Consider the following 15,961-nt stretch of genomic DNA (forward strand, 5'->3'; position numbering starts at 1 on the left):
AAAAGTAAGTCTAGATGAGTTCCAAAGCATGTTTTAGGGTCTTGTTGGGACCTTCTTTGGGAGTTTTGTAAAACTAAGGACCTGATTACAACAAGGTCCTGCTGATCTGCTACAAGAACTCTGTATCCCTATCATAGTTCAAGAGAAGTCATTCTTCTTGTGCCTGTACTCAGATCTTTTCGATTTTCATTGAGCAAACAGTACAAATAAACAAAATAGATACAGCAGGGTAAAGCATCACAATTCACAAGGAGATGCATCTGCAGGCCGCTTGTCTTTAAGCTTCATCTGTTCTGGTGGCGGCATGGAAGCTGGTAGAGTTGATTCGTTTGGAGGGGAACAAACTAGTTCTTCAGGAGTCGTACTTCTGGAAGCTGGTCCACCTATTGCCTGCTCTTTATATGTAGGCAGATCAACCCAAGAGAAGGGATTAACTACAGGAGGAAAGAACAAAATCAGGTGTGTGAAAAATGTAGCATCAGATATTTGCTCAAGACAACTAAAATAACACTGAAATGAGAAGGAGAAAAAAACATCCATTACATGACAATCATCCTATGAAAGGATAGTTTTATTCATTTTTGTCACTTTCATATATTAGATCATTTTTTTTGCATTGGATTTTTTTCTTTGCGCGTAGCACACAAGAATTGAATGAAAGAGTGAAGTATTACAACTCACAAGTTGGATTTGTAGGGTGCCCATCTTTAAGCTTCATCTCTTCTGGAGACATAGAAGTTGGCAATATTGATTCATTTAGAGAAGAAACAGCTGCACCACCTAAATTTAGCTCTTTATTTGCAGGAAGTGTAGCCCAAGAAAAGGGATTAACTGCAAAACGCCGAACAAATCAATTTAACAACATAGCATTTGATATTGCTAAACAATTTCAAGAGGATTGAAAACCACAAAAGGCATCCATTACAATCCTAATCATCCTCTTGGATCTGAAATGATGCAGATGGAGAAAAAGAAGGGAAGATAAACAATAGTTATTTCCATTTTAATCACTTTCATACTTGAAATATTTGCTGATGATGTGCTTTTGTAGCAAGAACTTTGTTAAAAACTAAAGAGCATCCTTCAATATGTATGAACATGACCTTCCCATTGCACGTGATGTATGATAACAAAAAACAAAAATAGTAACAACAATAGACTGAAACATAAATACTCACAAGAAGATGCACGTGCAGGATGCTCATTTGTAAGCTTCACCTTTTCTGATGGAGGCAGATCAGTAAGTGGTCTCATATCATTTGGGTAAGAAACAGATTTTTCGGAAGCAGCATTTGGCAAAGCTGGTGCACCTACTAATGATTCTTTATGTGTATGAGCAGCAGGCCAGAACAAGGGATTAACTGCAGAAAGAGACCAATCCATAAAGTGCTACAATGTAGATTCTGAGATTTCTTACAGTAGTTTCTAGGCCGCTGGGCATGAGAAAGAGCCATAACTATGACTATAATCCTCTTCCATCTGACATTGTAAATGGAGAGAAAAGGGAATGATGAAGAATAGCATTTCTTTTTTTGTTATATCACTTTCTTGCTTCAAATTTTATATGCTGATGCCAGTGTTTTTTCACTACAAAAACTTTGCATACTCATGTAAAAGATAACACTCCCTATCATGGATGACATGCAAGTCAAGGAGAAAAAACAGATTGAAGCATTACAGGGTGCATTTGAAGTGAGCTCATTGTTGAGCTTCATTTGTTCAGATGGAGGCATGGCAGTTGGTGTTGATTCATTTGGAGGAGAAGGAATTGTTTTTTCAGGAAAAGTATTTGGCGAAGCTTGTGCACCAACTAATTGCTCTTTATGGGATGGAGCAGCACAAGACAAAGGAATAACTGCAGAAAGAAGACCATATCAGTTGTAATAATTCAGCATTTGAGATTGCTTATTACAATCTCAAGTATTCTGGAAATTATAAGGTAAAAGGATCCATAGAATTAAGATATTGTACAGAGCATAAAAGGCATACATGCCATACCAAAGTTGATGCTTGAATCAGCCAAGACGTTAATTGTGTAAATAGAGAGCCCAAGCAAAATCAAATTTATTAAAAGCTAAGAAAAATTATTAACAATGATATAAAAACTTCTAACATTCAATAATATAGGATTTGAAAAGAATTGTAAAATGGTTTTTTCATTCCATACGGATTTTGATACTGCTAACCACATACCACCATAATTAAGCTTTTCTTTTTTGCAATGTTAAAATACCTACATTTTATAAGCTTCTCCAGTAAAACTCCAGATGTCAAATTCTCCAGACAAATGGTTAGCATAATATGGATGTGGGCAAAAATAGCAAGTTCCATATCAGGTAACTTGAATAAATTAAAATTAAAGGTGAGAAAACAGATTTAATGAAAGGTGTGAGATGTGCAAACTAAAAAATAGACAAGGGAAGAGAGTTGATGAGTAAAAGGAGAAGGTGATTAATGAAGAGAAAAAGATATTCTGCTACCAGTTGGCTGACCATGAAGACATAAAGACAAGAGGTAAGAGAGGTGAAGATAACAAAGAAATTACATTTAATAATGCACTAACTATATACAAAAAATAATAATTACTGCCGTATCATTAGGCGTGTCATTGTGCATTGTATATAAGTCCAAGCAAATATATGTAATAGATTTTCTTAGATATTATTCATGTTTTGAAATCTCGTGCCATGCTTAACGACACAATTGAATCATTCCATTCCAAGAAATTAACAACACCCAATACTAATTATCACGGATAATCTTTGGAGTGTCATCTATATCTATTATGCCAATGAGTATCATATGCGTCAAGATAATTCAATTGATGCCATCTTTTTTTCTAGCCTATCTCTTCAAAATTCTTCAATTGATTATTTAATTATTGATTCAATTTTTAAGAGCAAATAAGTTAAGTGGAAGAAAATTATATGAGCCAAACATATAAAAATGACTTGAAGGGAGTCTTGGCACAACGATAAAGTTGTTGTCGTGTGACCTTGTGGTTACGGGTTCGAGTTGCGGAAATAGCCTCTTGCAATGCAGGTAAGGCTATGCACAATAGACCCAATATGATCTGACCCTTCCTCGAGACCCCGCTTTCGATAGAACTTCATGCACCATTGCCCCTTTAAACATATAAAAATGACTTAACCATTAATACTCGATATGCAATCTCTTTAGATGATGAAGACTTTCATTCCGTGTATTTCTCAAAAGAAATTATCAGAACATCCTTATAAATTAGGATTCAGTTTACAAACTTAAGCTCTCATTGTGCAATACTTGGAGCAACCACCCACTCATTGTGCAATAATGAGTTGCCTTGTGTGTTATTGGGCTATTTATATTACTCAATGCACAGTTTGCAAATCATTCTGTCTACATGGTCAAAACATATAAATTCCTGACTAACCGACACATAAGATGGGTCGAGAGGCAGTCTTCTTCCACAAGGATCCAATAAACCACAAGTAATATAAGGCAAGATTTCTTCTATAATGCTCTAGCTTCATCGAGGTGAGATGAGGTGATGTAAAGCTCCTGATAGTAGTTGAGGATTCTTTTGTGACGCTTCAATTCTAGCATAAAGAGGCAAGGAGGCAACATAAAGCACCAATTAAGTCCTTGATTCCTCCCTCCCTCTAGATTAGTGCCCACCAACACCATATGCCAACATGCTAACACAAGTTGTTTCTATAATGGACCGATAGTGGGATGTAAGTGAGTCGAGCGTGATTGCATACAATCATATTCATTTTCTTATTAATCTTGTTCAAGCTTATTTGTTAAGAATCTTATCAATCTCGAGCATAGCTCTAGATTTTTATTGAACTTGACCAAAGACATTATTGTCCTTGTAATTTAGTTAAAAAATTACTCTAAAAATGAATTATATATTATCTTCTCATTTTTAACATATTATAGATAATTGAAACCGTAAAAATTTATAGAGTATATATCTTTATATATATTTGAAATAAAAAAAACAAACAAATAATAAAATCTTAATTGAAATTTAGATAAGTTAAATTATTCACAAGCTTTGTTTACAAACATTAATGAGTCAAGGAAATTAGCATTTGAGCATGTTTATCAAAAATGAGCTCTCATCAAGCCGGATATAGAGCTTGTTTAAGAATAAGTTGTTCATCTATAACACTAGGGACTGATAGTCTAATGTAGAATGATAATTTAAACCATGATTAAATAAACTAAAATTTAAACCAATTATATTTTTTGATATGATATTCTAGTTAGGGTTTAATTGGTATTATTTAATAAAATGAAAACAGTCTCAATTTTTACTCCTATTTCCAAATACAATAGAGCAAATTAATTATTTAGTTGAACCTTAAGGACTTTTGTTTTGGTAATTAAAAATGGATATCAATATTGTATTAATTTTCTTATGGTAAGTTTTCTATTTTTTTTCAAATGTTCCACTAACACTAGTGATAAAATTTCTTGTTTTTATAAACAATCTTGTACCCACTTAAAAGAAGTCCTTAATCCACCAATGATTACAACAAATTCTATTCGCTCACCTTCTTCAACTTCAAGGGGCCTTTGAAGCAGAAGATCACTGCCATCAGAAGGGTTCATAAAACGTATAGGGCGTTTCCTGACATAGTTCTCCTGGAGAGGCCTTGGGGCCTGAAATGAAAACTGAGAGAGAGTTACCCCTTGTCTAGCATACTCTGGATGCTCAAGCAAATACCTACAAGGTTCATGAATTATGAATTCCAAGAATTAAATAAATTAATCAAGCATGAAGAAGCAACATATGACATAAACAATGACATCAATTCTACTGTCACCATATATCACAAAAATAAACAATGGCATCCAATTCTATTGTCACTGCACGTCACACTGAACAGTCCTGAATCACCAAGATCAATGTTAGTTGCAAATCATACTAGTTAGTAATCTTCTATTAGCTCTTTGTTTGAGCAACGAAGATGCATGCACAGATATAGACCAACCAACATACAGGCACATATACAAAGAAAGAGAGTAATCAGAAAAACATGTAAAGAACATAGAACACAGATTGCACCTTTGAACTTCAACCATGGACCGCAACTTTTTTCCAGATGGAGCAGTATAATACCTGCAGAAAGAAAGCCCATAAAGCAAATCAACATTTGGCACCTTGAAGTTGGTTAAAATACATGACTTGGATGACTATATCTCAGACCAATCAAGATTACAGGAGCAGTTTTACTTCTTAAAATCAAAATTTTGCGTACAAGTCTTTTGGAAAAGGTAAAAAAAATAGCTAAGCCTGAAAAACTATAACAAACTGATTAGAAGAAAGGCCCCATCTGCAACTATGATATTTTCAAGATGTGAAAAATAAATGTATTGTTTAAGGAACAGCCAGTCCTTTTTATCCTTGATGGATTATTTGGAGAAAACAAAGGAGAGGAAGAAGTGAAAAATCCAAAGACATACACATCTGCAAATTTTGTGCCCCCTTCGCCTCTGATTCTAAGCAATCTTTCCCAACCTGAAGGGGGCTGAGCTATGTTTGGTTTATCAATTGCCCAGACTCTACTGCCATCCTGAGATATGTCTTCAGGATCTTCACATCGAATAGTAGGGCGCCATTCTCGAGCATGTTCGCATACAAAATACTCTTCCAATATTTTTTCACGAATCTGTTCATATTTTTCTTTTGTTGGAATTATCCTCCATTTGAAACATGAAGCGCATTGGACAGTGAATGTTCCAATTGCTGAATAGGTACGATTGGAAGGATTTGGTGCCAAGAAGTTCCTAAAGGTAGGAGTATAATTCTCAATGTGATTAGTAACTGCAGGAGTGTCATTACTCATACCACTTGTACCAGGATCATAAAGAACCAGTTCTTTTGAATGACCTTCAATAGAAGGATTGCCAGAATACATTGGATCGCCATCAATCATATGAAGTGACCTTTTTTTACCCCTGTCTGAAAACTCTGGGGATCTGTGTCTGAGGGAAGTATCTTCTAGATGTGACTGCATATTAGTTGACACCTTCAAAACCTGCTTTACAAGAACACTGATCAATAGGATTGGATATATTTGATCTTGTACTCAAAACAGTTGAGCTAAACGTGATTTACTAACATGCACATATAACATATAACAACATCAAAAGCAGTAATTACTCATATCTTAAACACTCTATCTCCTTTTTGGTGCCAAACTTGTACTTCATTTGAACATGGTAAACTACATGATGAAACTTGACACGTATTGTCTATTGCCATAGTACTTTTGATGTTAGAAGTTAGATAGGAACAGCCAACTGCACAATCCCCAACATTTATATAAGTCCCACAATTCCTACCACATATATTAAATATCATACGTTCTAAAATACAGCCAAGTACCTAAGCAATTACAGATTAGGAAAAAAAAAAAAAAAAAAAAAACTGTTAAAGGAATAAGATTATCTTATATGCATAGATTAATCCTCAATATGCTTTTGATATTTTCGCATTGATATATTTTCATTTAGAATATTAATACATACTCATCTTCTTTCATGATAAGATGAAATCCCTATAAAAATAGTGTAGCGTGTATGATAAGTTATACATTGACTAAAGTGTTATTCCTCAATCATCTTATTTTACACGGTATCAGAGCCATCATTGATCCTTGTCTAATCCTCTTGAGAGTAGGCATCAAGGGAAGATTTCAAGCATGGTCTCGCCTCCCTCTTGTACCTATTATTCTTCCCTCCTAGCTTTCACCTCTTTATCAAGTTGCCTTGCCTACCTCGTTATCCTCCGAGTCTTCATTTCTAGTCCCTACTACATTGAAGTCAAGATACTCGTGAATAAGATTCTCACCAACACTCAATTCCACAGATCACTCCAATCCACAAACTTTTCTCTGATTTGTTTTCATATTTTCTTAATAAGCTCTAGGTGACTTACTAGATCAGTCACAATAAAGCACAAACCTGAAGTTAATTGCATCATCATATCTCTCAAGCTTAAGAATCCTATGGGACGCTTCAATCATCTTATTATTTTTCCAATTGTAAGAAACATGGATTTGTCAACCTTGTGGGTTGCTTGATTTGGCGTTATGAGGTAAACCAAAATTCATGGACGTATTGTCAATATGCCATTGTCCTGAAGTTGGTTCAGATAATCCTAAGTTAGGTGTGCCATTCAATTTGACACCAATAATCATGAAACATTTGCTCATCTGATAATGTTCTTTTGGTTGGGTGCAAACTAAAGATAGTTGTAGTACCTTCAGTTTAATAGGTATTAAAGGAAAGATATTATCTCATAATCCTCGATGCATTTTTATATTTTTTTCCCATTCGCATTAATGTGTTTCCATTTAGAATGTTCACACATATGTATTTCCTTTTATGATAAACCACAAATATAAATAGTGTAGCATGTATGATTAGTTATACATTAACTAAAGAGTTATTCCCCAATCATCTAATTTATAAAAGCATCAAGCAGCAATCATGGCACCAGAAGACACTGTTGCTAGTAAGGGAAAAATCTCTAGCTCACTAATGTTGTAAACATCTAAATAAAGAAGGAAAGAAAGATCAACTAAGAGGACTATTAAAAATAAATATTGAAGATTATGGTTTTCAAATATTTCAGAATGCAACATAAAGGGCAGCCCGGTGCACGAAGCTCCCACCATACGGGGTCCCAAGGAAGGATCCATTGTACGCAGCCTTACCCTGCTTTTTGCAAGAGGCTGTTTCCAGGATTCGAACTCGTGCCATTTTGGTCACATGGCAACAACTTTACCGTTGCGCTCCCCTTCTAAAAATGTAACATAATATTGAAGATTATGGTTTTCAAATATTTCAGAATGCAACATCCCGTCAGATATTTGTAAGATGAAAACTCTTGGAAAGATGTATTTCCTACTACTATATGTGAAGGATCTCTGATTTCACAATTCATCTATCCATCTTAGTTTGTTTTTCCTAGTACGAAATTCCAATTTCCATTTTTACAATAGCATATTAGCTAGTTCTTTATTTTTCATCTCAACTCCACAACAGTTACTTATGTACATAAATTTCAAACTTTTTTTGACTTTGTTGAACAAATAAGGATATATTGAAATTGTTAACTCATGTGCCTTATCTACTATAACCAGATCATGGCATTAACATCTATCTTGATTTGCTCTAAAGGTTGATTAGCAAGAGGCGCCAAGTAGCTTGGATCATCAAACATATTTGCAGTTAAAGCAACTATTCTCTTGTGCCTTAACCCTAAATTCCCATTTATGGAAGGAGTAAAATAGCCTTAAATTACCTTATACAACTGAGAAAAGAAAAACAACATTCATCCTGTTGACATACGATTTGTATTTAGCAGTCTAACGCAATCGATTGGTTCTTATGGCAATGTTACAAACTCGCCCCAAGTTCGCCAAAGTCTCAGTATCCATATGCATTAAGTATCATTTCCATGTTTACCATAGAACGCACATAAACATAATAAATGCCAAGATAGAAATTTTTTAAGGCGCAAATCAACTAATCGATAATAAAGGCATAAAATTTCAGCGAACAGCAACGAGGAATCTATTCAGATGCAGCAGAAACATTCCAAAATCGTTATTTTTCTTCCAAATAAAAAGAAAAAACCCCGAAGAAATCTCATCCAGTTGTTTCACGAAAGATTCAGATTTAGAAACCTATGAATCGCCTGATGTTTCCAAACCACAGAGGCCTCAGTTACTCCTCGCCCCGGGAAACAATCCCAGTTTTTCACGGAGAGAGAGAGAGAGACTATGCGAGAGAGAATAAGATTAAGATCTACCCGCCGATCCGGCGATCCCAAATTCTTCTCCCCTTTCTTTTTTGTTTCCTTTAGCGGCTCGTGCTCGCTCTATTAGGCAACCAAATCCCGAAATGACACTGCAGAAGAGGGGATGGATGAGCGTTCTTCACGAGGAACGATACTTCAATTGTTTACCTGGCTCGTGATTGGTTGTCATGGGTCATCATAAAAGGAACCATATTTCTTCGAAGCATCAAGCCGGTAGACTAAAGAGTGAACAATGGCCTTAGGCAAATACGCAAAGGTCAACCATATCCGTACAGTCTGATTTGACTGGAAAAGGGTCGAGCTGTATCAGCTCAAGTATAAATTAGCGATCTCCCAATCTAAGTCATGCGCGGGCATGAGCCAACTCGAACTCATAAGATTTTTTTTTAAAAAAAAATTGAAATTTCAATTTTCAAATTCTCCATAGAATTAATCAAAATCAAGAACTTCCATATGTCATCTGTTGGTGAGTTGTTTTTCTTTCCTTGTTTAGATATAATTCCGACTGAGTACACATGAATTCTAGCACAAACGCGTGAATTGATGAACAGTAGCACTCTTGCAATTCAATGAGAGGCAGAAAAATTGACCCTCTTAATTCAAGAAGATGCCCTAATTGGGAAAGTGAAATCACGGCAAATGAATGGTCTAAAGTCAGAATTTTTATAAGCACAAAATGATCTTCTATAGGAATGGACGACAATTTTATCTTGGTCTTAGTGAGATAAAATTCAAGAAGAAAAAGGAAGAAGAAGTTCAAACCCTCTTAATTCAAGAAGATGTCTTAATTGGGAAAGCTTCTTACCTTATATACTAAGTTCATCCTATAGGGACTATCCACATAAAGTTTATACATCATTAACAACTCATTAATATTAATAAATTAGATTAACGGATCTATACATTGAATCCACATTCAATAATTCAAACCCCCTTCATGCTACAAGTATTAGATCATTTAATTGGAGTTTAGTTTTTTAATGATAATTAGTTGTGTATGTGTATTAATCAAGTATAAGCTCATCTTATGGAAATTAAGCCCACTCATGTAGACTTAATCGGATTGGGTCCACCTATGTGGATTTAATCTTTCAATTTACCATTTGGGCTATACTTGATCTCTTATACACCACACAACCTCTTAGTTGAACTCAACATGTCAAAATTTTATGGGTTAAATATCTCTTTAAACAATCTGGTCTATTAAATTAATTAGTATATGACTAAAGAAGTTATAACTACTATAACTGTAATAAGACATAACAGTAATTACAGTATTAATATCATTAACGATATAGATCAAATGTGGATATGTAGTATAAAAATGACATGAAATATGATTAATAAGTATTCATTTTCAATAAGTCATCTTTATAATCCACACAAGATCCAAATCATATTTCTCAAAATCTTATGTTAAACCGCAATGATAAATCACAATTCATCCTTATGACTCATATTTACAAAACTACATGCAAAACCGCAATAGCAAATAGACTCTCACATCATATTTACAAAATTATATGCAAACACACAACAATAAATTATGATGTTGGTGCAATTAGCATTGATAGTCAAATTCAAGTTTTGATTAATGATAAATATTTTAAAGTTAGAGATTATATTTTCTAACTTGTTTACCAAGTGAGCAAAACTAGAAGACTTGATGGGACTTGACACCTAGCCAAAGTCCAGTTAGGTTGGCAGGAAGATCAGATAAGTTGGTATCTAGCAGAAAGTATAGTTGGGTCTGCGGGACTTGATAATTGGCTGAAGTTCAAATGGGGCATCTGACAGAAAGACCTAGTGAGTCAGGAGATCAAGGTTGAGTAAGTCTGCAATGTTAAGTAAGGTAAAAATCTGAGGAGAGATTCAGTAAGGACGCGTTTTCGGTTAAGGGAACAATAAGCTTCAGTTCGACCTAGAATTTTAAAGAAATCTAAAGTCATGACTGGGCAGTCCTGAGAATATGAAAACATTTATTTATCATGTTATTGTCAGTTTTCATAACCCTGTGGTGAAAGAAATCAAAGCTTAAAGTTGATTGGAAAAAGGAGATTTGGGCACCCCAGAAAGGTCCAGGCGCCCAGAGGCGTGGGCGCCTCTAGTGGGTCCAAGAGCGTGGGTTGAGCCAAACCCAACCACGCATGCAGTTGAGTTGGTATGCTTCGATTGGCAAGCACACACCAGCATGGGGCTGGTCCAGGTGCTCGGGAATGGATAGAGTATATCGGATATAGTTTTACCCAGTTGCAACCACGTCAACGGTCCAGGGATCCGGGTGGTTCAGGCGCCTAAAGTTGGATAACTCATGTTGGTACAATCGACCTCTAGGGTTTCGATGTTTGACAATATACCTAAGTCTGGTCAGTTTGACCAAGGGTTGATTCAAACAGGACTTGATATTTGGAAGAGAGAAGTCTAGTCAGGGCTAGATAACTAGCAAAGAGAAGTCCTAGCTGGATGTTAGGCAAAATGGAAGTCCTGGTGAGTCAAGCCAGGCCTTAGTGAGTGAAGCTAGGTAGTGAAAGTCCTGGTGAATGAAATCAGACCCTAGTGAGTGAAGCTAGGTGGTGGAAATCCTAGTGAGTGAAGTCGGGCCCTAGCGAGTGAAGCCGGGCCCTAGCGAATGAAGCTAGATCGAGGAAGTTCTGGTGAGTGAAGCCAGGCCCTAGCGAGTAAAGCTAGGTGGAGGAAGTCCTGGTGAGTGAAGCTAAGTAATGGAAGTCCTAGTGAGTGAAGCTAGGTAACCCTAGGGGGAGATAAATCCTAGGTTATACTTGAATTCTGTTAACACTATTTTACCTTACCATTTTATCTATTGTGCTAACTCAATGTTGCAAGGAAGTTCATCTAGGTTGACGGGATGACCGGATAACTGACACAAAATCCAGACAGGTCGACGGGCTGACCGGATGTCTAGCGGGTAAGTTAAGGTAAATCACTGGAGGGGAGTGAATTGGTGAGGACGCGTTCCCCATTCGAGAGAACAGTAGGTGTCGATCCAACTTAGAACCATTTCGGGAATCTAAGTTGAGATCGTGACTAGATTCCGGTTTCGGTGAGACGGAATCTAATTACTACTCTAATTGACTATAATTGTGCTAACACTTGGTTTTGCAGGGTAGTATTATTTATTTTGCCTTGGACTAACATTTTCTTGTAGGAAAACAAGTGTATGGAAAATGGTGGTCCGGGGGCTTGGAAGGGATCCGGGCGCCCGGAAGGCAAAAGTCTATCTCATCGCAAACGTGGAGCGTGCTGATTGACCAGTCGATGTCACAGTCCGAGCACCCGGAAGGGATCGGGGCGCCTAGAGCACTCCTGTAAAAGGAGCCTTCCTCCAGAGCTACTCACAACAACTTCTTCTACGACTGCTCTATTGCGCTCTGCTCCTGCGACGCTGCGAGGCTCCTCCGACAACCTGCGATTCAACTTCTTTTTCTGTATTGTTGGTATTGTTTTAATTATTCTTGTACTTAAGTTTGTAATATCTTACGAATTATTAGTGATTGCCCAAAAAAAAACACTCGACGAGTGCAGACCTTAGCGTAGACTCGACGAAGGATCCAAACCAAGTAAAATTGATTTGTGTTAGCGTTGTGCCTTTTATTTTTTCGCTGCGTACTCGGTTTAATAACGATTTTTTTTAACGATCGCTATTCACCCCCCCTCTAGCGAACTATACAATCCAACAAGTGATATCAGAGCAGGTATCGCTCTGAATTAGTACAATCACCAATCGAGCAAGGGAGGTTCTTTTTAAAAGAAAAATAAATATCGTTTGTGTTTACTTTTCAGAGCAGGTATCCCTTTTGTTTTTTCCCTCCAAAATTACTTTTCAAAAATTTATTGTTATCTTTTAACCGTTGGTTAGTATTAGCAAAATATCGCATTTACCCAAATTTGAAATAATATTTTTTATTAATATTTTTTTTGAAATTAGTGAAATACTATATTTTTTCTCCAGCACTGCTAATCCAAGACCAAGTTTTGACACCTCTTTTTAATTTTCTATCATTAGTGCTTAAATGGCTCAAGTCGAAGGATGAAGCATTCACGAACCACCTCCATATGAGATGTACAAGAGACATGAATTCATTCTGTGGAAGATGCAGATGGAAACTTTTATCCTCATGAACGACTTCGATGGTGGCATGGCACCGAGAAGATCAACACAAAACTCGGAAGCAAACCAAAAGGTAATAAAGTTAGTTTCAGATTTATTACCTGACAAAGTTACTTGCAGGATAGGAAAGGTCAAGGATGCCCACAAGTTTTGGACCTGCCTGACCAACCTTCACGATGAGCCATTGGAGTTAGACGATCAAGTCAAAATCGAATCCAAACTCGAGTCAAATCCAACGGAAGAGCCTACCGAATTAGGAGATGCGCTTGAGGTTAGTATAATTTACAAAAACACCCTTATGAGTAGTAGTTTAGATCATCTACATGCTAATCTAGATAAGTATGAAATTATCTCAAGTATGGTACATGATAATCTAAATTTACATGATTCAAATTCAAAACCACAAAATAAGCAAGATTCTGATCAAGTCAATCAAGACCTTGATCAAATCAGCATCAACCTTCACTTAGTCAAATAGAACAATGACCAAATCAATTCAAATAATTCAAAAAATCTAAAATTAAGTAAAAATTCAAAAATAATTAATTCAACCATTAAAATAAATTCGAATTTAAATTAAAAATGAGAAAATAGATTTAGATAAAATCAATAAATACCTTAATAAAGTATTTAATAACCTAGACAATATCAATCTAGAAAATTCTATCCAAAACCAAGATAATTTAATTAACAAAAGATTAAATTTTAAAGATAAAACTAATCTAATAAATTTAACTAATAATATAAACTTAAAAGACAAAGAAAAGGATAAATTCAAATATTTCAATAAAACTAAAATCGAATTTAATAAATTCAAAATTAAACACTAAAGAAAATTCAAAATTAAATATTAAAGAAAATTTAAAATTAATAGTTAATAAAATAAAACCAAAACTGAATTTAATAAATTCAAAATTAAACATTAAAGAAAATTTAAAATTAAATATTAAAGAAAATTTGAAATTAACAGTTAATAAAAAATTAAGAGATAAACTTTTAAAGAATTCAAATTTAAAAACTAATAAAAACTTAAATATTAAAAATCTTAACTTAATAAAATTAAAATTGAAAGAAAAATTTAAATATTAATGATCCGGGGATGACCAAGGAAGGACTCAGGAGGGCCCATCTCCGAGGAAGCTCGGGGCTTCGGTAGGCGTCAAGGTCAAGGGGGTCAACTCATTGACCAGCCGACCGGAAAGTTCCCCATCGTCGATCAGCCGATAGGGTTCGGTGAGAGACGGTCGAGCTTGCAGCGCACAAAGGCAAATGATACTCTAGCTGATCAGCCTCGGCACACCAACCGAACCAATCGAGGAGAGCCCGGTTAGACTAGTAGCCGACAAACAGGAACAGTAGGGGTGCGTGCCTACATCCTTTTGGGAGTTAGTACTGCCGATGAGCGACGTAGATGGACAGAAAATCGACCGGCAAGATAGAGAATTGTACGGGAGAAGCTTCCGCCGCCTATGCAGAGATATGCTCGCCCCGTTATGGTAAGGTGTCAGGGACACCTTCTCGCTGCTAGCTTTTGGGGAAAGTTTGGGGAAGCGTGTCCACTCGGGAAGTGTGCAATCCACCCGTCGAGGCTCTATATAAGAAGGGAGATCGCCTTCCGCGGAGGTACGCAGAAAATGTCTCTTGAAGCCACTATTCATCACTTCCTTTCTTTGTTTGCCGGTGTGTGACTTGAGCGTCGGAGGGTCGTCACTGGGAACCCCCCTCCGAGGAAGCTCAGGGCTTCGGTAGGCGTCAAGGTCAGGGGGGTCAACTCATTGACCAGCCGATCAGAAAGCTCCCCATCGCCGATCGACTGATAGGGTTCGGTGAGAGACGATCGAGCTTGCAGCACACAAAGGCAAATGATACTCTAGCCGATCAGCCTCGGTACACCAACCGAACTAATCGAAGAGAGCCCGGTCAGACTAGTAGCCAACAAACAGGAACAGTAGGGGCGCGTGCCTACATCCTTTTGGGAGTTAGTACTGCCGACGAGCGACGTATAGATGGACAGAAAATCGACCGGCAAGATAGAGAATCGTACGGGAGAACCTTCCGCCGCCTATGCAGAGATATGCTCGCCTCGTTATGGTAAGGTGTCAGGGACACCTTCTTGATGCTAGCTTTTGGGGAAAGTTTGGGGAAGCGCGTTCACTCGGGAAGTGTGCAATCCACCCGTCGAGGCTCTATATAAGAAGGGAGATCGCCTTCCGCGGAGGTACGCAAAAAACGTCTCTTGAAGCCACTATTCATCACTTCCTTTCTTTGCTTGCCGGTGTGTGACTTGAGCATCGGAGGCCCGTCGTCGGGAACCCCCTCCCGGCTTGGTACTAACGACTTATGGTTGCAAGATATAGGATCATCGGTGTAGACGAAGAGCCACCTCAGCGTTAGTTCCCGATTGCCATCTTCTTGACTTCGGGGCAGGATCAAATTGGCGTCGTATGTGGGAAATTCAACCTGAACCTGGGAGAAGAAGATGGAAGAAACCGGACAACCTACGATCGTGATGCTGACGACAGAAGAATTAGAAAAGTTTATCCATGTCGGGGTGGCGAGGGCGATGGAGCAGCAGCAACGAGTTTTGGCCGAACGACCGGAACAAGAGCCAACCATCTCAGGATCTGGCCAACCTGGAGAATAGGGTCTCGAAACTGAACCCATGGCCGACCAGGAAATCGGCAAAAAGTCTGACACGTTCGGACCAGCGCCCAACGCGTCGATCCCCTTTCACCGAGCATTGTTCCAGACACCCTCGGAGGAAGGAGGCCGAGCCCATCGAGATTGGGGCTCCTCGTCAGATGAGGCACCCGAAAGGGATGTCAGGAAGGGGAAAGCCCCACGAGATGACGATTCGCCCGAATGGGTTATCAATCAATTCTCGCGAGGAATTATGGAGGATACCTTACCTCGCCATTACACCCCATTGGCGATCGGGGAGTACAATGGGAGTGCTGACCTGGACGACCACTTGGCCAAGTTTGACAACGCCACCACATTGCACCAAT

General features: G+C 37.5%; 1 protein-coding gene across 2 annotated transcripts; it reads right to left on the reverse strand.

Annotated features, from left to right (window-relative positions):
- Positions 1-63: 63 nt before the first annotated feature.
- On the reverse strand, positions 64-8,955 carry LOC121989548. 2 transcript variants are annotated; one of them, XM_042543651.1, is made up of 8 exons: positions 8,816-8,955; positions 5,458-6,032; positions 5,060-5,113; positions 4,545-4,717; positions 1,679-1,855; positions 1,179-1,361; positions 682-831; positions 64-434 (listed from the first exon to the last, which is right to left on the reverse strand). In XM_042543651.1, exons 2-8 carry the CDS (start codon positions 6,009-6,011, stop codon positions 238-240), a joined length of 1,488 nt encoding a protein of 495 aa, XP_042399585.1. In that variant the 5' UTR covers positions 6,012-6,032; positions 8,816-8,955; the 3' UTR covers positions 64-237. The 2 variants fall into 2 exon arrangements, with proteins under 2 accessions (XP_042399585.1, XP_042399584.1); XM_042543650.1 differs by having other exon boundaries at positions 8,691-8,912.
- Positions 8,956-15,961: the final 7,006 nt, after the last annotated feature.

Source organism: Zingiber officinale, chromosome 6B (assembly GCF_018446385.1).
Source record: "Zingiber officinale cultivar Zhangliang chromosome 6B, Zo_v1.1, whole genome shotgun sequence".
NCBI lineage: Eukaryota > Viridiplantae > Streptophyta > Magnoliopsida > Zingiberales > Zingiberaceae > Zingiber > Zingiber officinale.

Coding starts and splice junctions, on each gene's coding strand:
- LOC121989548 (XM_042543651.1), bottom strand. CDS start 6,011: ATGCAGTCACATCTAGAAGATACTTCCCTCAGACACAGATCCCCAGAG. Junction 1,856..4,544: donor GCCCCTTGAAGTTGAAGAAG/GTGAGCGAATAG, acceptor TTCTTTCTGCAG/TTATTCCTTTGTCTTGTGCT. Junction 1,362..1,678: donor GCTCACTTCAAATGCACCCT/GTAATGCTTCAA, acceptor CTCTTTCTGCAG/TTAATCCCTTGTTCTGGCCT.